Source organism: Strix aluco, chromosome 1, assembly GCF_031877795.1.
Source record: "Strix aluco isolate bStrAlu1 chromosome 1, bStrAlu1.hap1, whole genome shotgun sequence".
NCBI lineage: Eukaryota > Metazoa > Chordata > Aves > Strigiformes > Strigidae > Strix > Strix aluco.
In genome coordinates this window covers 150,006,378-150,028,870 of record NC_133931.1, presented here as the reverse complement: position 1 = coordinate 150,028,870, position 22,493 = coordinate 150,006,378, and the positions used below count along the sequence as shown (strand labels likewise).

Below are 22,493 nucleotides of genomic sequence, written 5' to 3'. Positions count from 1 at the left end.
AAAGTGGGGGGACCTTGAAGGACCAATTCAGATGCAGTGGCCTTTTTTCACTTGTCTCTATTGAAGATGATTCTCACAAAGATAGCAACTGCCTAGTGGGATTTCTACACTGCAGTTCGCAAATTTTAGTTTGCTCTTTGCTAGTGTTCTGCAAACCACTCACCACAGCTTTGCAAACCCGTGTGAAAGAGGAAAGCTTAAACTTTCCATGCTTGATGTGATTGTACTAGTCTTCAAGAAAATAGGATGGTAGACAGCAATCTGTTGGTCTAGAAGTATTTCTTGTCTAAGAAATAAATGTATTCTTCAGTTGACAATATCCTGAATCATGCATCATATTTTTTAACTTTAATTTTTCGCATACATCAGAGCTGCCTCAAAGTCTTGCTCTTAGATCTCAGGTCATGCAGACTCATAATTTTCCATTACAAAGTAATGTTAGTAACTTTTATTTCTTCTCAGATCTGTAATGCTACCTCTCCCTCCCCCAACCTTTTGTTTATGGGTCCAGGAGCAATGTTTTATTAAGTTTATTGGCCTACCAAATATTTCTGCTGCTGGCTGTTCGCTGAATAATGGACCTCAGAGTTGAAGTATTCTTATTAGCGTTTTGGTTTTATTTCTGGATTCTAAGAAGAGTTAAGGCTAGGCATCAGTAGCTCCAATGCTTGTAATACATTCTAAAATAATGAAATGCTAAAATTTCACTATAAGCTTCCCAATGTTTAATGGCAAAATTTCATTAGCGATTGGCAGCTCTCATCTTTTCAGAGCAAGATTCTGAGGGCTATTTAAAACTAAGGAATACAATTAAATTGGGCAGGTTAATTCTTTATATGTTTGAAACATAGAACTACTTGATAACTCTTATCATCTTCATTTTAGGTGTAGTCATGCTGAACGGTAGAGAAATTTGCTGGTATATCTTGACATTTTAGTAACGCAGTATGAGGTGGATGCTGACGCTGTGGGGGATGACAATGAGGCCTAATATGAAAATAAAAGAAGTGCTTGTATCTTCTGTAGTGTTTTATTGTGGAACTTGCTGGGAGCAGGAGGGCTTATGGGGTTTGTCATCAGTGAAGGGGAAGATATGTGTGTATGCTGTGGTGCAGTCATGCAAAGTGGAAATTAAAGCATTAGTTAGCTTTGTGTATATAAGGGCTGAGTTGTAATACTTCTGCCCCTGTGTGTTGCGGCTTCCCGCCCTGCCCCCCCCCCCCCCCCCCCCCCCAATGCCGCATCTGCAAACTGTTTGGCTGTAGGGCGGGTATAGATTAGTGTCGGTTCTTTGAGTACTGATACCTTTGATAGTTGTGAAGGCTTAGGTCGGAGGAAGGTGGAGGAGGAAGGGCTTTGCTGGGCTGTGACACCTGTGCGTGGAAACAAGAGGAAAATACAGGTCCTTGGGATCTTAAGTCCCATATTGAGTCTTGAATATTCAAGGAATATTGGGTAGTATGAGGCTTGAAAAGTTTCAGATACTCTGGAGGAATCGAGTCATGACTAGTTTTCAGAGCACATGGTATGCATTAAGTGTGTATGTTCTTCACACTTTGCTATTGCAACACTTTGTACCTGTTTCTAGTGTGTTGACTCTTCCTTATAGAAAAGGAAGGATGATTGAAAACCTGGGGAAAGCAGATCGACACACTGGTGAAGGTGTAACATCATCACGTGTAAGTAGTGGCTCACAGTAAGAAAGATAGGCAGTTTTTAAAGGCTTATGCATTAGGCTGTGAAGGTATCTTGTAGTAGGATGGTAGATAAAAATTGGTAGGAAATATTGGAAAAAATATGAAAAATTATACTTGCACAGTTTGCATACTGAGTTGGTATTTCCTTCAGTTTGCTCTCAGATTCTAATGATTTGTACAAATTACTTTCAGAGTAAAAAAAAAACTGATCAGAGACCAGAAGCATTTTATGTCAAATTTCAGTTTACTGTTTCTAGGAAGACTAGTAACATCAATCTCACTCTCAACATAATTATGTAGTAAATTATTGGTATAGATGCTGTTATTCATCTGAGACAAAAGAGAGCAAAAGGAGAAACAGGGTAAAACTTCCTTAATTTATCTTGTGGATGTCTATAATGTGTGCACCCACTGAACTAGACATGCTAAACTCCTGTTACAGAAAATGAAAACATGTGCTTTTAAGAAATGATTCATTTGATCTGTTCAGCTATCTGCTTTAGGGTACAATTTGTTTTATCATAGACTCTTATCTGTGTTGACTGAATCTCCATTTATTGCGAAGGGAGACAGAAAGTTAGCCGTCTGTGGACGGACGAGTCCCAGTGAAGCTTACTTCAGCTTTCATGTCTGTTAGCTCGATAATGCAGGGGAGTTTTTGCATTGGTGGTATTGTAACCCTTTGTTGAAATGGGACCTTGAATCTTCATTTTCTAAAGTAAGAAGCTAAAACACACATTAAGGTAAGATGAACTAGGCTGGTCTTACGTGTAATGGATAATCTAATGAAACTTTTTGGACAGGATGAATTGCATGAAGAAAAACTAGGGTCTCTGAAACATGCTGTTTTTCTGAACAGATCTATTAGAGATCTATTCATCCATCTTCCAGAGATGGTTGAATCACAGTACTGTTGTTAAGCTTCTTAATAGGATGCATGTGATATTACAAAACAGCTTCTGCGGATCTCCATTACAGAGGCTGTTTGCAAGTGTTTTGTGGGATAGGATATATGAGTTTCTATGGAAGGAAGGATCTGTTCTGAATCTATTTACTGGTAAATGTCTACATTGCATAAAATGAGTATTGGGGGTGTAGCTGAATTCTGGTATAGTTAGGGAAAACTGCATAATTAGCCACATGGATTAAATGCTGCTAATGGTTTAGTAAGCTCACCAGCTAGAAAACCCAAACTCTCTAATGCTGAAAAATGAACTTATAAAGGACTTTAGATAATGTGAATTAAAAGAAACACAGGTAAATATTTTCTGTGATATAACTTTCTCCTAAATGTTTTTCCTCAGGCAGTGGTTTGGCTTGCTGGCCAGCTATGGCTGGTTGAAATTTTGATTGTCACATGCTGCAGTTTGCAGCTCCTTCATTTGGTAAAAATATTCAAGAGGTCACATTGTAAACTGGATCACTGAAATGATCTGTCATTAAAACTAACCCTGTTTTGGAGCTGTTATGTTAAATGTGGATGTTTTGGGTGATTCCATTTATAGTTAGGCACAGAAGTTTTACTGATGTAACTAAGGAGAAAACTGCAAAGAAAAGGTTACAAAGCGGCTTCAGCTGGAAAGCTGGTACCTTGTGAAACTGCATTGTTAGTTGATCCTTAAGTGCTTTCAAAATTCTGCTTTCTTACTCTAGAGAGAATCTGAGAAAAAGAAACTACTTCTCTAGAAAGTATTGGCATAGCAACTGTGATCCTTTAGGTAGCCTATTTAAATTGTAATCAAGGTTTGTATCTATGTGCACTACAATAGTTTTGCATCCCTTTCCTACCACTGAACAGTTATTAATATTGGTATGTTCACTTCAAACCGTGTGTGTGTCTGACATCCTTGTGCTTAGCTGTGGGAGCTTTATCTCTGAAGATTCGTTTTTAAAACCACAGAAAGTTAGTTGTTCTGTTATTGTGGAGACTTTGTTAAACTGCTAATGGGGCTGCAACATTACTAAGTGTAGTTTATCTTCCATTTCTGTAAGCTTTCATTCTGTTGATTACTGTCTGATGTATTTTTCCATGGTTTAAGCATAACTGATTTTTGCTGGAATTTTGTTGACAGGTTGATGTTTATGTGTCTTCTATCATTTAGAGATAAATCACTTGTTCAGCTTGTACAAAGATGGTTGAGAATGTGTCAAGTGAACAAAATAATTAGTATAAACCTTTACTTACTGCTGAGTGTTGCAATTACTTAAATTCAGTCAAGTTACATTCTGTTACATCTGGCTGGGTTTGCTCCCTCCCTTTTGTTCTGCTAGGGATGGAACCTTCTTGAATTTAAGAAAGAAAAGCTAAGTCAAAATTGAGTGAGGCTTTTTTACTTCCATCTTCCTTACCTCTTTCAGTAACAAAACTTTGGTTTTGCCATGCTCTGAGAAAGCTCTGTCTTGTCTGCAGGTGTTGTTTTTGAATACAAGACTTAATAGAAAATCTCTCTTGAAGCTATGTCTCCTCCTTAGAGAGTAAAGGTGTTTCATAATCTGGGCCAGATTTGTAGGATGTGATCAATTCGTGTGACTAGAGATGTAAATCTTGAGGTTTGACTTAACATTCAAGAAAGAAATGGCCTGTAAAAACTTGAGCACTGGAGTTTGTATTGCTGGTAACTTCAATTGCATAGGGAATGACTGTTTTTTGACACAAGTTTTATGTTTTTTTAAGTTTAAGGGTTCTAAAACTGTTAAGTAGTTTAGCATAAGGTATCGACTGTAGGATGCATTATGGGTAAAACAGATTTGTAAGGAGGGGTGATATCCTAGTGGCAGTTAAAAGAAGTTGTCTTTAATCTTGTGTGCTCTTCTTTTAAAATTTTATTTCTTTAATCTAAAAGCAGTGAAGAGTGATTAGGGGGCTGTGGAGACACCAGTTCTATAAAGTGTGTTTGTGTGGGGTGTTTTTTTTTTTTAAATACCTGAAATCCTTTTAGGATTGAGACTGGAGTGACACAACAATATGGGGCACAGCTGATTAATATCTCCCCTACTGCTTCATACAGGTTAAGGTCAGGTGATTTATATATGTACACAGACTATTTTTCATTAGCCTGCGTTTTGGGGGTTAGGTCAGTATGATGGAACATTATCCAACTATAATAAAGCATTACGCGGAAACATTGTCAATGCTCAGTAATAGTAAAAAAACCCAGATTGGCCTAAGAAAGTAGTATAGAACAAACCAGAAAATGTGTGGAGTAAGGTGAAACGAATGCTAAAGTCTGTGGAATAACCTCTGTAAAAGAAGTGACAGACTAGGACTTGAACAAGATTGAACTAAAGCTAGGAAGGGAGGAAGCTAGAACTGTGAGTTGCTTGAGGCAAGGTAAATAGAGTGTGATAGTTCTTGTTTTGGAACAGACGGTGAATGAGAAGATGCACAAATTATTAGGAGATTAAAAACAAACAAGAGGAAGTGGTTCTTCTCACAGCACATAGTTAAGCTATTAAACTCCTTGTTGCAGGATGTTCTTGATACTAAAAATTCACATGCTTTAATAAAGGACCTGCCCAGTTTCACAGGGAGGGGTGTGGTGGAATCCATCAAGCATTATTAAACACAAAGCCACTGCTCTCTGATGTAAAGAAGTTTTTGAATCTCTTAAACATAAGGAGAGTTTCGTTATTTATTATGTTTGCCGTTGTACTATGTTCTTCCCTACGCATCCTCTAATGGTTACTTAGCAGGTAGGAGAGTGTTTGACAGGGGCATTTTGTTTAATGTAGCACGCTGTAATCTAGTTTTGTACTTTCTGGAGTAAGGGTGGGATGGTATTACATGGTTAATTGGAAGTGGTAGGGGAAGTTTTCTAAGATAAGCAGTATGGAATGTGCTGGGAAGCAGATGTGCCAACGCCAAATTTGATACTATGGCATCTTCTAGTGAAGTGGAGTGGTTTCTGGAAGAGCATTTGAGGCACAGTGTTTAGTAGCAGAATGAAAGGGTACAGTGACACAAAACCTAGTGAAGTAGTGAAGTTTTTTTAAAGCTTGATTTATTATCTTTAAAGAAAAACAAAAAAACAAACCCCAATGTTTATATGGTTGTTACACTGATTCTGTTCCTTGTCTAAGTTATGAGGTTTCAGAAGTTGATTGATTTCATTCAAATTTTACAGGGCTGGAGGTCTCAAACTGAATTCCCACGGACTTTGTGGAAGTAGACAGCTGGATAGAGAAGAGGTTATACCATGGCTCCAGCTGAGAGAAGCAGTAAGGTGAGCTTGTTAAACATCAGAGAATCCTCATAGGACCCCCAACCTTGTAATTGAATCCATATGAAACCAGGTTCATTAGTTTCACTGCCTGTGAAATAACTTGTTTAGCAGGGAGTGTTTTTAATCTAATGCTTACATTTTGACTTGAGAATAACTTATGTAAGGGGCTGTTTGTTTGCCAGCTTCCTTTTCAGAGATTTTCTTTTTGAAGTTCAGTTTTGAAACTGTGAAAATATATTCTAAAGAGCCATGTTTTCTGTATTTTATTGAGTTGGCAATAAGCCATCTAATTTTCATATTTCTATCTACTTTGCACTCAAAGTGGGAGAAATGGTTAGCTTTTTGATAGCTACAGATTTTTATTTAAGCCTCAATCTAAGTTAAAGATGCAGGAAAAGTTTTTGGAAGGTTTTGTGTGTGAAAAAAATGGCAATGGGACATAAGGCCTTCAAAAACAGGTTTGAATATGAATGTTTTGTAAGTTGGATCTTGTTTGCTTAAATGCCAAATTAAATGGTAAGCAGGAGTTCAGCACAAATAAGCTGAACTCTTGAGTTTTCTCCCCTTCCTTCCCACTCTTCTTCCCCTTCTCCTGACTCATTCCCAGGACCGTTGAACATATGCAGCCTACATGCAAACTTTTTGTCACCAGTTTTTATAACTCCAGTCAAAATATTTAACAAGACATTTTATTTAGCACTAAGAGTACATACAACCGAAATGTTTCATTTTAGCCTGTAAAGCTTTGTTCATTTATTGTTATTACAGTATTGGTTGATAATGCTCAAACTAATTAGAGTAGCAAAATTAAGTCTTGTATGTCAGTCTGAGCTTTGCTAAACAGGAAGTTGTTAAAAGGGAGAAGGTAAATGTCCAAAGTCATGCCATCAGAACTTTGTATTAGAGCTGTTTCATGCTGTAACATGAAGAAATATGCCAAAAATAAGATAAATCAAGCATGTTTCTCTTGTCAATGTTCTGTGCTGCCCAGTTGATTTCCAATGTAGCTAGAAAAATTAGATTTCGGCTTTGCCAGTTTTAAGAGTCCTTCTACGACTGACTTCTTCAAGTGTTGCTTGCAGGGTTTCTAACACAAGAACATGAACACCGCCAAATTTTCAGAGAAATTTTAATTATTGCGCTGTTGAAATTCACTTTTTTCAAGCATACTGATAATGTGATTTCTGAAATCTGTTGGTCGCTATAGCATGGCTTATCAAACACTCCAAAAACCCCTGAAGAATTTCATAAGTCATCTGTAGTAATGTGCCAGTTTAACTCAAGGAGATTTACAGGATGATAATTTTGCTAATTTTTATACAAATATGTAATCTTGTCTCTTTATTTTTAGGCATGCTTGTCAGTGACAATGGACTATTTATTTGCATCAGATACTCTTATATGAAAAGATCACGTTTCCAAAGAGCTTGAATATTATTCCATCTTCTGAAACAGAATGGCAGGCTTCAAACGAGGATATGATGGAAAAATTGCAGGATTGTATGACTTGGATAAAACTCTGGGCAGAGGCCATTTTGCTGTGGTCAAACTTGCTCGGCATGTCTTTACAGGTGAAAAAGTAGCAGTAAAAGTAATTGACAAGACCAAACTGGACACTCTAGCCACTGGACATCTTTTTCAAGAAGTTAGATGCATGAAACTAGTGCAACATCCCAATATAGTACGGCTGTATGAAGTGATTGACACCCAGACTAAGCTTTATCTTATCTTAGAGCTAGGTGATGGAGGAGATATGTTTGATTACATCATGAAACATGAAGAAGGTCTGAATGAGGATCTGGCAAAAAAATATTTTGCTCAAATAGTTCATGCTATATCCTACTGCCATAAACTGCATGTAGTTCACAGAGACCTAAAACCAGAGAATGTTGTCTTCTTTGAAAAACAAGGACTTGTGAAATTGACTGATTTTGGCTTCAGCAACAAATTTCAGCCTGGAAAGAAGCTCACCACAAGCTGTGGATCTCTTGCATATTCTGCTCCTGAAATTTTACTTGGGGATGAATATGATGCACCAGCAGTGGGTATGTCCTCTTTGAATTCAACCAGTAATCTAAACTTTAAATACCATGATGATGTACCACTCTGTTTTCTGTTTTAAGATAATGCCATATGTGGAAGCCAGCTAATTGGCAAGAAATAGCGTTATAACCTGGATGGGTTAATGGATGAATTGATGCCAGAGCAGCTCTGTTTGAAGGAGAAACTCAAACATTCTCAAAAATGCATAAAAGTTCTTTTTGTACAAAGTTACGCAATTGTATACGTTGTAATTCACTTTTCTATTAATAATAATATGAATGCAATGTGTATATTTGTACTTGCTTTGTTAGAGGACCCATCCCCTTTACAGGAAAGTGCCTGTTTTTAAACTATTTTTAACATCACCACCCTCCAACCCTTTCCCACCCCCCCCCCCACAAAAAAAACAACTGCCCAGTGGTTTTTTTCAACTCGGTTCAGTCATGTAAGAATGACGTTGTGAGCTCAGGCTGCTTACATGTTCTGCTGCAAGGTGGTAGGAATCCATTTTTACTAAGTACTAACTTGGCTATCAAAAGAGGAGACAGGAAATAAAGGAAAGCTTTAACTCCCTCTTCCCCTTGTCTGACCTTTTCTTGTCTGAAAACTGAAAGTAGGAGGTGGGTTCTCAGTTGCCCCCAATTGTTTAAAAAGTAAGAGAAATAGTAATGTGTAAATTAGTCTTCATGTTTCTAGCTGGAAAGTGGAGTGTGCTAGACAGGCTACTACAGATAATTCTCTTTATTCTCTCTGTTAGGTCTACTCATATGCTATTAGAAGTAATTTAGAGATTTTTTTTTTTTAAAATAGCTGTAAATGTTGATAGAATCGCTGAATAATGACCTGTAGTCATACAGATTGCTCGTATCTGTTGAAGTAGAACTTGCTTCTTCTCCAACAAATTTAGGTACATATAATTCTAAATGATGCTTCAAAAATAGCTTATTGTAGTCAACATGCCTCTTGTTCTCGTGTGCCCACTATCTGACACTTTTACTGTCTTAATAACACCCATTAGGACTCTGTACATGTCTCTGTGTGTTTTGCTATGGTTATAGTAGTGGCTGTAGTGATGGTTTAAATTAAGACTGACTTGTCCAATTTTTTGCTAATTTACCTGAGGTAAACAATCAGCTAATTTTGTATGCTGACATGGTATTCTGGCACACGGTTGAACTAAAATTCTTGCATTATTTTTAATATAAATATTTTTAGCTAGTAGATCTTATGGTCTTTGCTTAAACATTTGAATACCACTTCATGGCTTCTAATTTTGAACAGATATTTTACTGTGGGTTTTCTGGACTTGAAAGTCTTTTCTCAAGTGTGCTATAATTAGGAATTTTAGATGTCTGTTCTATTTGTGGTTTTGCAAATACATGTTGATGCTACAGTGATGCTTGACAAAATGATTTCTATTTAGAGTCAAATGTTTTAGATTAGTTAGTTCTGGTTTTATTACTGGCAAACTAGAGATCCTAACTCCTGAGTTCTTATGTGTCTCTATTTTGAGAATTTCCTGAAGCATGAGTGTAACTGATTGCAGTGGCCTCCAAAACTAGATAGAAAAGTTCATTTATTGAATATTCTACACAGTGTCTTATGTGAAATATTTCTTGAAAAATGGAGTAGCAGTCAAATTTTGGAGTATCAGCAAAAACTGAAGTTTTGATACTGCTGCCCAACTGAAGAAGCTTAGAAAAGGTGTATGGGGATTAAGGGCTGGGAGGAAGCAACGTTAGAAGGGTTATGACCAGATGGTCCAAACTGAATTATATAGTTAACAAAGCACGCTTTGGACCTCTTAATGATAAATGGAAGAATGGTGACATCACACAAAATGTTTTTTAGAGGACTTTGTAAGCAATTAGGTAGGTAAACTTCTGAATGGTACTAGAAAAAAAATGGTTGAATGGATTCATAGAGGAGGAAGTCTGGCTAATATAGAGTGGATCGATGTGAACAGTAGAAAAACTAGAAGAAAATTAATTTCTTCTAGCTGATGTTTAAGGATGCTAGTTAAGTTCCATTACTGAGAATATTTAAATACACATCAGTGGTTAGTTTTTGCTTACTTATTCCCCAGTATACTGTCTCAGTTACTGGATACTAGAACTTCTAGTTGACAGATTGCAGTACTTGTATCCTAACTTCTTTAGTAGCACAGTTTTCATCACTTTGTAATGCACTAAAAAATTTCTAAAGTACTGTCAGTACAATAGTTATAGAATAAAAATATCAAAATTTACTATGAGTTGCCAGTAAGATAATGACCTTGAAGAGTCTGGATTTTTCTTTTCTAATTGTGGGTAAAAAGGTCAGATACACTATGTAAGGTTTCTAAATGTGACTTATTTGTGTATTTTAAATGCAAAGATTGTGAGAAAAAGAAAAAAAAATATTAGGGACTTCTTTAAATCCCTCCTTTCCACCAAAGGGAGTCTTAAGCGTATATTCTTTTAAGATTCTATATTTAGGAAATTTATCACTAACCATGTAATTATACAACTGAGAAATCCAGCTTGTGCAAGCCTTTCTTAACCTTTAAAGATAAACTTTCATACTAAGATGAGGTCATACTTGTGGACTAGAAGTATGTATAGATTCAGAAGTAGACATTTTCAAAAGAAGAGAAATTACATCAGTTACATTTTGATGCCTGTAATGTTCAAGGTGTATATATAGCCTGAAATAGTGGTGAAGTGCTGTGAACTCATTCAGCTGTTGCCTGAATAGGGCTATTAATATTGCAATAATAATGACTGACAATGGCAAAGATTTTTTGGCCAGTTAGGAAGAAATTACATTATAGCTGAACCAAAAGCTAGTCGCTTATGAGAAAGGTCATGCTTTCTCCAGTGCAGCAGCTACATGGTCCTGCCCCTTTGTGAGCATCTGACCACTTGAAAACCAACTCACTTTACTAAAATACCAAATTAAAAAGAATTGCCCTGCTTACGCTCTGTGCATGTTAAGGTATATTTGTATTCATTATAATATTTTTAAAACCCCACACCTGTTTTCATTTATGGAAAATTGTTGTTATTTGCAAAAAAATATTGCAAGAAAAATTGATCAAGGTATATGATGGGGTTTTTTTGCCAAAGACCTTTGCCACAAACATGGTTTTTTCTGATGTCTTACGAATGATATTAGAATAAGTATATAAAGGAAAAGAGTCTACACTTCCTTGCTAGAAAGAGCTGAAATATTCAGGGCAAGCCTTTTATTAAGTTATATGCTTAATAAATATCATGAAAAAGCTTGCTTTGTGAAAACGTAACTGTTTCAGCTAGTTTAAGGATTAATCTCCCCTTTGTGATGCTACTTAAAAGTTTTCACACTTGAAAAGAAACTAGTTAATTTAGGTCTCTCATTTCCTTTTGTGTTTAAGGCTGTAGTTAAAATGATGCAAGAGGAATATTAGGCAATGATCATATGTTCCCAGGGCTTTTTAAAAAGCTGACTGAGTTAGATAATGAGAAGTTCTGTTGCTTGTAGTTTCCCATGTTTTTTTCACACTTAATTAAAATTTGCTCTAGTCAGAGAAAAGTGAGAGGACTGTTGTTGCACATGAAGTTCATTACGTAAATCAAATGGACATATTTTAGATCAGAGAGTTCTGTCTAGAGCAGTGGTGTAATCCAGTGAACTCCAGCAGTATTCCAAAGAGGATAGCTACAGATGAGAAAGAATAGAGCATGCTTCTGGTAATACTTTTCCTTTTGCTCTACCAGCATCAACAGAGATCGGATCATTAAATAAATATAAATTACCTCTTTCCTAGGTGATAAAGTTTAATTACAGTTTTTCAGATCAGTTGATTTTTTCAGAGGAGAGCAAGTTCTATTTTAACTACTTGGCATCTCTACAAAGTATTAAGTGCTGTGTAGGCTACAGTAATTCTGGAAGACATTGACACTTCTGATAGGCTTTTATTATTGTAGTTGGGTATTCTGTATGTGATTTCACAGATGCATGGAAACATTTGCAGAGTAAATTCATCCTTCTGGGGATGAGAAATGGGCAAATACGGGTTGTAAAATTGGGACTGTCTATTTAGAACAGTTGAGCACAGGCCTCTAGAACGGTACTGTAATACACAAATAATATTGTAGGTACCATCACAATTAGCATTGCAGTCTGTCGTCACAGCGGCGCCAAGAGAATGGTGGCAAGATGTTCCTCATAAAAGATATGACTAACAAGAATATTACTGTAGCTCAGTGCTATTCAACTGGCAGTTTGTAGTCCAAATCCAACTTGCTGCCTTCTTGGAAGCTGCAGAGGCCAACCACTTGGATAACATCCATTGCTTTAGTAGTTAGGTGCTGGCTTTCTTGCACAACTCAGACCTGGATATCTTCTGCCAGTGTGATAAAATAATAATTAATGTATGTAATCATTATCTAGTCACACATTTTTGATTATTAAAGGAAATGGAGGATTTGTCATACATACCTTTTGCTTTCCTGAGATGATGATACTTTGTCTCTGTAGGAATGATCCCAAATTCTTTTGTTTCCTTTTTGCTTCAAGCATTTGCAAGGGCTTCTTACTTGCATATAGTGGTGCTGGAGTGTGCTTGGTCTTTCAAACCTTCAGTCATGTTTACCTGGTGCTTGAGCGTAGCTAAGTAACCCCAATGACCCTGTGTGGCCTGTGGGGAGCTAGTTTTGATGTTTCTGCATGCGAATAGCACTTTATTCACAAACTGAGTGACTAATGTAAGCATAATGGCCAGTGGGTATGTACAGTGACCTTTTACACTATAAAAATGCTGAATATAAGATTTGACAGACTTGAGTTAAAAAAAAAAAAGATAAGGTACTTGCAAACCATATATGCTATTGAATCATGTAGCATACCTGACAGCATTTTGGAGTTTCATTTCAGTATGCTCAAAATCAGATTATAGCCAAATTTGTCAGAAATGAAAAGCAAGAAGTCCTACAGAAGCTTTTTGTTGATTGTTTTGTCTTGAAAATCTCCCTTTTTAATGTTGTATTGCAATACTTTAGAAGAATTATAGTTAGATATAGAATGAACTTGAAGATGTAAGAAAGCTGAAAGTGTAACACTTAGCTGCTTCCAGTGTAAGAGGTCTTCCCCTTCTGTTTTGCTTGTGTCAGTGCTGTAGGCACCCCTCCTCATGTGCTGTACTCAGTTGCATGGCTGACCATTTGATGAACTGATTTTATCATCTAACTTGACTGAAAACTGTTAAATTTTCTTTAGGCTTAACTTCTGCTGGGTTAGCAGAGCTGTGCCCTTTGCATTGAGTGGAAGAGCTGGTGCAAAGGAGGTGAAGGGAGCACGCAGCTTGGACTAGAGTTCTGAGGGAAGAGGGCAGGACCTGCACCTCCTTTGTGTTAGCTAGTTTAGGTTAGATCAACTCAGCCTAGCTCACTTATCTTCACCTTCCATGTAAGAGAAACTCATTTGATTGACATTCATCAAGTATTACTGCCGGTGCATTTTTAGGAGAATTGTGTGCTCTACTTTTCACCTTCAAATGCTTTTTGAAGCAAAACAGAAGGAATTGATGTGAGTACCTTGTGTATTTCTGTGCTGCTCTCCTCCTGTGCACTTGTGTTAGTGGCCACGCTTTTCTGCCTTCTTCATGCTGTGCTGTGTATCTCACACTGCTGGAAAAACTGAGTCAAATTAAAAAAATTATCAAAAGGAGCTTTTTATACTTTTTAGAAGGGGCGAATGTAAGGAATTGGTTGTGGAATACTTTTAGAAAGTTTCAGTCTTGAGGATATTCATGTCATGTTAACAAAGAATTTTTTAATGTTCTGTGGCAATTTGTATGCAGATAGTAAAATTTATTTTTAATGAAAGGGGAAGTCCAGTTTTTATGTAATATGCAATCCTTTGATTCTGGCTTGTCCCCCCTCAATCTACTTTATTGACAAGAAAATACTTTTAATGCCTCAAACTGAGGGTGTTATGGTACAGGTATTGGAGCCTTGTATTCAGAAGTGAAGTTATGATGTGATGGGGCTGTAACAAAGGGTGGGAGTCTGTGATCCTGATGACTTCTCAGTAAATGTGCTGCCTAATATTTATGAAGTATAATTTATGTTCTATTCTGGATTACTTTATGCACAAGTCCGTAAACTGCTGGGTGAAGCAAAGAATAATTTATCCAAGTGAAACTACAGAGGAGAAGCTGTCAAGATGGTCTTCAGTTACTACCACATCAGCTAAACTGTAGCTTAAGTATAGGGATGTTTCTTGGTCATCTCCCTGTGTTCATGGGAGAACTGTTTTCATAATATTTCAAACCGCTGTTGTGGAGCGAGATTTCATTATGATAAATACATCTCTACAGCCAGGCAGCTTCATTTCATGTATCTTGCAAACAAATATTCAGATTGCTTATGTTCAGCCCATGGCTGACTAATTTGGCAACACAGATCTGGTGGGACCTAAATCAATGGTGTACTACTTAGTTATAAACCAGATGCTCAAGTTTTGCATTCATGTGTAAAGCCCTACTAAGATCTTAATTTTTATAAATTAAGTACAGATTGTACATTGTACAACTAAAACCTGTAGGAAAAGATAGTCAATCAGAAAATATGAAGGATTTCTTACATACATGGAGCAAATTGACTTTAGTATTTATATACAAAAAAACCCCAAACATTGCAGTGAAACAGGTACATGAGCTGTATGTGCTGTATAGACTTTGATATGTCCAGTGATTTTGAGAACATGTTTTATACAGAGAAAAACTTCCTTCTACAGTTAACTAATTAATACTGGGTTTTATCCTGGCTAATTATTTTCTGGAGTAGTAGTATTGAAATTCACGCAGAAAATGTTGGCTTTGTTTGTGTTTTTAATGTAGATTCAGTAACTTCTGAAATGTGGCTAAGCAACGGAAACCAAAGGAGAAAGAATGCATTTCTAAATGCAGAATTGATGAATCAGAGTAAAACAGGCTATTTTGGAATAAAGGCAGTGGCATGTGTTCAGTAAGACCTTTCAATGGTGGTGTTTTTTATTAAAATACCCTTACTGAAATTTGAGATGCAGCAGTTACTAAAAAGTAAAGAACAAGTTTGTCTGTATTTTAATAGTTTTATGCAACCAGTAAAAGCCGTGCTATTGTCTTCAGGAAAAAATAAGTACTAGTTGCCAGATTGAATGAAAATAAGAATTGCTTCCAAAGATAAGACTAGTTACTGATGATCATGTCTTAGTCAAATAAAATAACATATATAGAACAGACTGTTTCATCAGACAGATAAGCTAATTATGAAAATAATTTGCTAAATGCCATTTGCTATTTATGCTCTTTTTTGGAGGGATGGGGGAAGGAAAAGATTTCTCCTCATTCTCTTCTCTGTTTATTCTTATAGTAATTTTAATTGGATTTGTAGTGCTTTGAAACAAGGAGAAAACGCAGTTCTGCCTGTTAATTTTGAAAAATGTTAGCATTGATTGTGGATGATCTCTTCCTCAGCCTTCTGCAAGGGAAAAATAAATCCCACTTTACAAAGACAAAAAAAAATAGTTGAATTAACAGACGGTGGCACCTCTGAAAACTAGAGAGATCAGTACACAACTTTATTCAAGGCCTTTTTCATTAAAAGTTGAGGAATGGAAGAATAGTTCAATCAGCTAAAAATGTAGTATCTATGAAAAAGTAATCTTTATTTTTTACTAATCATCTTCAAATTTTACAACTAGTCCAGTTTGAGCATCTTCCAGATTTGCCAGCAGTCTGTGCACATGGCAGAGTAAAAATACTTGTGATACATAGAAATGCTGACATCATTAACACAGTTATTCTATACTATCTTGCTACTGACTTTTTATGCAAGCGATGCAATTTTTTAAAGTTTTTTAGCTTATATGGGTGTGGAAATACTTTTCTTGTTCTTTTGAAGCACAAGTATATCAACAATATAACAGGCACCATTCAAACAATTCAGTAGTATGATACCAGCTTTTATCCTTTTATACTGTAGTATGTAATTTTACATCACGATTTCTGATACAAGTCTCATTTTCTGCAGTGTTTGACTTGTCATGAATTTTTACTCTTAAACTGTTTAATTCTTCAGACAATTATGTGAAGTTATGCTATAAATCTGAGTGTTCGTTCTGTTTTCCATAGCCTATGCTATGAACAGGATCTTAAATTTCAATTTGTAACAAGTGTGCTTACCACTGTTATCCTTGTGAGTTATCAGCCTGTACCTACTCCTGAGCCCAATGAAGGTTCCACCCCTAAATTCTAATCCAAATAAAATAGTTCATGATGGGGTTTTGTGTCTGAATTCAAAACAGTGTTCAGATATTGCCCAGATGCTGCCTAGCCCTGAACGAGAGTGCAGAGATGCTGATAATCTTTACATTAGATTTTCCTATTTAGCTCTGAACTTGATATTGAAGTGCTGAGTCTCTTTCAAGGCTTGTATTCAACAGGTTTCTATGGATTGGGCTTTCTTCCACAAATCTGCTCTGAAGAGGTTGTAGCAGCAGTGGTGATGACATTCTCTTTAATGTCTTAAGATAATGGTTAGAAGAATTGCCCATGATGCTGGAAATTGGGGTCCATTTCCATCATTTATCCACAGTCCATTGATACCTCTGTAGTGGCAAAATGAACATGTAAACATTTGTCATCTCCATAGAAGCTGATTTGGCTTTTTTGCTTATTAAGTGGCTTCTTGTTGAAGATAACTATAATGTTCAGCTGTTACAGTAAACATTGCAATGAGAAATGTATAAAACCTGACTAAATTTACTCAGTATTACAAATCACTTCTGAAGAAGCAGACTTTCTGTAGAAAGATCAGTCTTATCAACTGATATAAACTGTGTAAACTGTTAAGCAGTTCTACATTTAAGGTAGAAGGAAAAAAAAATCTTTTCCCCATCAAGGTCTGAAATAAACAACTTTACTAAGCAGATTCAATTTACATTACGTAGTTAAATGCAAATGTGTCTATTCCAAAATGAGTGTGGATTTTTAGCTGCTTAAAATCACAAATTTATGTACCATATATAAGTGTGACTTCCAAGGAATGATAGAAATTTGGGAAAATCTTAAGCTATAAGGATCGCCTATGTCACATAAGTTGTAACTTTCTGAAATTCATAGTGCTTATTTTAGGAGTAAATCAGGAACTTTAGAAGGCAATAAATGGCTAATGAAATGGTGAAGTCCAGCTTGGTGGCTAAGCAGATGAATATGGATATCCTTTGTGCAGCGTCCAAACTTGAACATAACAGATGTTTGACTGCCCTGTGTTTAAGACAGGCGTAGCATAGACAGCTAATGACGTTGTTTGGTTTCTATGGCAGTGACTTCATGTTATGTAAGGAAGTTGCGTATACACAGCCCTGGTTGTCATGGTTCTGGGAATCCTGCTTCAACAGCCCTTTCCTGATCAACATTATTTAATGGCTTTAAAAAACAATACAATTCTCTACTGCAGCTAGCTACTAGTCCTTTTAAAAGTCCTAATCTCTCTTATTTTATTCTTGTTACAGCAATGGCAGTTTCAAGTTACTAGTACTCAATTTAAACTGCACCTTGAGATCTTCACTGTGCTTTTGAAAGAGACCTTAATTTTGGCTACTGAAGTTCACAAGTGTGCCTTCACTCGCCATATTTATTTGAAGTTTTACAGGTTATAAGCATGCTAAATGCATGCAGCATGTCCAGCCTATGTACGACTTTTCCACCAGTTTTCTGAAGAGAGCAAAATTAGATGACCCTTGGACAGGAGAAGCAGTTTCCATAAAGCCTTCAACTACTCTTTACTAAGAGTAGTGAAAAACTGTTGTTTAAATCTGCTCTTCTAAAGGTGGGTCTCTGTAACCCTCTTCTTCTGTGTTCCTTCAGTTAAGGGTCTCAAATCCAGAATTGTCACTGGCACCTAAGTTCTGAGCTGTGATAAGGGAATATAGCTGAAAATACATGCTCAGTTGCTGGCCCAAGCCAAGGACTTCTGCTTTTAAAACCTGCTCCTTTATCTGGTTAAACTATCCAGTCATAAATTTATTACAGTATCTAAAAGTTTTGTCTAAAACATGATTTTTTTAGCATTAACATAGCGCCATAGCTAATATATTATCTTAAAATGGTATGCTGAGGTGTGAAGGTGAAGGAGAGGCAGATCTCTGCAGAGTTCTTTACTGTGAATACTGTATGTCAAACCATATTTGCATTGAACTGAAGGTGAGATTTTTTTTAAATGGCATGGCCTATTTAACAGGTCTTGAAAAAGCAGTCTTGCTCTGCATTCAAATCCTGCCCATATTGTTCTGCACTCTCTTTTGCTTTTTTTTTACACTGGCACTTGTGCAACCCTTTAGTGAACCAGTGCCATTCAGTGAACGGATAAAAATGTAAACAGATATTGTCATATTTGTTTTTAAATGTATATCTACAGCTTCTAATAATGTGTGAAACCAGAAAACTGTCTCAGCTAGGATTTTTCCTCTGAGTTGACATAAGGTGCATCAAAATAAGAACATACTATAATGGCTGCCTTCACTGAAAAAAACATACTTTTGTTTTTGCAAGTGTGTGGAGATCTAAAGAAAAAATTCTATTCCCTTAAACTTTGAGTTATTTTTCTTCCCCTTCCCTCATTCATTAGCTGGTCTAAAAAGAGATGCTACTTCTATCTAGAAACCTTACGTTGAGATGTCAAGCTCTTATTTCATTGTTGCACCAACATCTTTCTAATCTTCTCACAAAGCTCTCTTGTCAAAGTTAATGCTTTTGACCAGATCAATGCTCTTTGGGATTTAGAAATGAAAGATCAAGGTGTCATTATCTGCTCTGCTGGTGGAAGTGGTCTCCCCAGCAGAAGCAGTTATTCCCCTTTTGCTACACACAGTTTGTGAGCAGAAATCAGCAATAGCAGGGTATGGCACAAGAACAGGCAGCATGTACTGACCAAGTGTTGATCAAAGCTGATTATGGCAGCACAAAACAGTATGGTAAAGAACATTCATCTGTGTGGCACTGTGTATTGTTTGGGAAAATAATAAAATCTGGTAAATAAGCACTATAATAAAATAATCTCTGATTCCTCTTTAATAATTTCTTAGACAGCTGTGCTTAAAGATCTGGAATTTTGCCTCTGTCAGCCAGATGGCACTATTCTGGAAACCAAGAATTTTCCCAAATGTACTGTGGTTATTACATTCAGTGGGTGAACAAAAACTGTATCTTTAAAGGGAAGAAAGCATTTTCATTTCTTTCAATCTTTTTTGCAGTATGTTTTCTGAATTTGACTGAAAAATATGCAGCTATGGATCTCCAGTAGAGAAGAGTAGAAAGTGCAGGTAGAGGATTGATTTTTGCATGTATAAAATGGCTTAAAACTAATAAAGCAGGTACAAGCATTAGTATTTCTTACATATGTATATCCTATAGTCATTTAACTGTTGATCTCTTAAATATTTCAAAATTATAGGTGGGTATCAACTCATTATTTTGGAATACCTGCTGTGAGGATTTTAGATTCTAAACCTTGGACTTTGAGTTACACTGAAGGCTAGCGAACCAACATGTTTAAACTTACTTGCATGTGGGGAGTGTAGGTCACCTGTTTAAATTTCAAAGAAATATTTACCAGTAAGACTTCTAACCCTCAAGTTTATGGATCCTTTTTGCAAAGAGGAGATGATTTCCCCTTTTTGATAGTATCACCTATGTCAAGCTATAAGTGGCTTCAAAACATGCAAAATAAAAACTTTATCATGCAAGACCCATAGACATTCCTGTTGTCTGTTCTGAAAATTTTTTTTTGTAGAGACATCTGCCCATAAAAATACTAATTTTTATTTCATAGTGTTGTGTCTTAGAAAAAGTGCCAATGTGAAATTTTTTGGTAGGTTGAGAAGGGCAAGATCCTGTTGTTACTGTTCCTATTTTGCTTAGGATTGCACTTGGCTATTGGCTGAATAATTGTAGTTTGAAATACCAGTGAATAATCCAGTTCTTATAAACCAGTTCCATTTTTACATTGTTCTTTCAGGGTTTGTATATTTCGAATGAAGTTACTTCGAAAATTTGTTTAATGTTTCCTGTTTTCTGTCAGCTTCCTCTACCACTTCCTTCACACTTACCATCTTTTACACTGTGTTTGGTGTGAGGAGTGAAAAATAATTGTGTTTTATAGCTGAGTTGAGACAACCGTGTGCTGCTTTAAATGGAGCATTCAAGTTCTGTGTGTTCACACTATCAACATTGTTTTAGTTCTTCTTGTGCTGTGTCATGCTTTCATTTTCTCAAATAAACACCTACCATGCGCTGCTATGTGGACTATTTTTAAAAATACTTCATGCTGAAAGGATACTTGAAGCATTTTATTGTGGGGGGGAGTATCGACGAGAATACTAGGATAGATCGTATCACAAAATAGATTTTAGGTGAAGTTAAACATCTGGGAAGGACATTGATATCCAAAAGATGACTGTTAATAGAAATGCATGAATTCACATGTTTTATATGCTTGCAAATTTTATAATCTGTTGTGTGGTGAAAGAGATTATGTGCCAAAACTTCTTGGCCACTTTCAAACTGAACAGTAGGAGAAAGAGTAAGTAGCTTTATGAAATTAAAGGTGTACCTCCTAGGTGAAATTACCTCTCTGTCTTGTGAGGCTTTAAAAAAATCCTATATTCCAGAACATTCAGCTTTCTGGCATCAATCTATCAAAGTATTAACGCACTTACTGAATCTTAAATATGTGAATAGTCATGTTGAATTTGCAGGTTACATGATATGGTGTACCAGCCTCAAAATGCTCAGTACCTACAGGATTGAGGGCCTAGTAAGCGTAACAGAAATCATATAATTGTCTGAGTTAATAGCATACATTTAGTACAAATTAGAGCTCTAAAGAAAATTACCATGTAGTGTTTCTGTTCCTCTGTCAGCTAAACCATATGAAGAATGGGTTGTAACTAGCAAAATGAGTAATTGTTCTAGGGATGAATGTGTGTGATTTACATTATTAAATCAAATCGTAGCCATCCTTCAGCTTTAAATGCATGTCAAGTATTTTGAGTAGGCCACAGAAAGCAAGATGCAGTTGGGTAGGTAACTTAGTGTGGTTCCCTCTTGCAAGCTCATCCAGGACAGAGCTGGTGTGCTCTGCTTCTTACAACCACTGCCAGCTGCTGTCCCCTCTTTCCCCTTTTCTCTCGGTTCAGCTGTTTGGTTTTACTGAGGACAGATCTGTGAAATGCTAGGGTGTAGGACCCAAAATTGCCACTGAAATTTCCAGAGCATGGAAGCTGAAGATGAAGCTCTAAGCTTATATTGGTGTTATTTATTTTTATGCAATATTAAATATTTGTCAGTATTAAGCTTCCTGTATTGAATGCAGTGAGACTTGTGAAATATTTTCTTCTAGGTAAACTCTTAATAAAGATTTGAACTAAATAGTAGCTTTTACAGTAAGTAGAAACCAACTAAAGGGCTTCATGCCCAGCAGTGCTGCTTTTTCATCTTTTGGTATGCCATTTCATTGGGGAACATTTTACACACGCAGGAACTAGAAAGAAACAAGATGATTCCCAGAGTGTAGTAGAGATCACTGTTAATTGTTATGTTTGATGGATCTTTAAAAAAAACCAAAACAAAACAAAAACACCCCACACTTTGTAATATGATTAGTGTAAGTAATTTTACCTAAATGATATAACTTATTATTTACCATTAGAAGTAGCAAATAATTTTTTGAAGCAACACTACTGAAGGAGAGTCATATCTAGTTCAGTCTCATTAAGTGACTTTCTTTGTAATTTCTCTACTTCATAGAGTAAAATGTAAACAATATTGAGAACAGTTTATGCTAGTACTTCAAAAAGGAATGTCCTTAGTATACAAATCTCTTTAATAATTTGTGCCTACCTGTGAAGAAAACGGTAATGAATTCTTCAGAGAGATCATATTATCTTCAACTTTATATAACACTTTGCTGTCAAATGTTACGCATCTCAAACTGTTATGCATCCTTGAAGTCATGAATTATGTTCATATTTTTCCTCTAAAACTAGAAAAGTTGTCAAACAGTGGACCTACTGTATTTTGTACTTCAGTGGAATTGCAAATTCCATAAGTAATGCTCATAATCAAGAGTGCGGTAATAACACCAGTATGCATCTCAAGAATATTTCGCTCTTTTGATGGTAATTATGTCTGTTTCCTTAACAGTTATTTTAAAATATGTACTATATATTTACAGATATATGGAGCTTAGGGGTCATCCTCTTCATGTTGGTTTGTGGACAACCACCATTTCAAGAAGCAAACGACAGTGAAACTCTGACTATGATAATGGACTGCAAATACACGGTGCCACCTCATGTGTCCAAAGAATGTAAAGAGTAAGTAGAGTACTGAAAAACTTGGAAGCGTTCATAGAAGTGGATTCTCATTACCTTTGGGAGCTCCCCATACCATATTATCAGCGTGTAGAATATTCCGTGCCTGTTAATAAGATGATATGTGCCTACTGCTTTTGCTTAGTTGTTA

General features: G+C 36.2%; 1 protein-coding gene across 1 annotated transcript in view; it reads left to right on the top strand.

Moving 5' to 3' along the window:
- Positions 1-22,493, top strand: part of SNRK (SNF related kinase) — a 40,626-nt gene that overhangs the window by 5,711 nt on the left and 12,422 nt on the right. The window contains exons 2-4 of the mRNA XM_074839565.1: positions 5,822-5,920; positions 7,272-7,965; positions 22,204-22,345. Coding sequence (XP_074695666.1) covers positions 7,377-7,965; positions 22,204-22,345 — 731 coding nt within the window. The 5' untranslated portion in view covers positions 5,822-5,920; positions 7,272-7,376. The remainder of the gene's footprint in view (positions 1-5,821; positions 5,921-7,271; positions 7,966-22,203; positions 22,346-22,493) is intronic.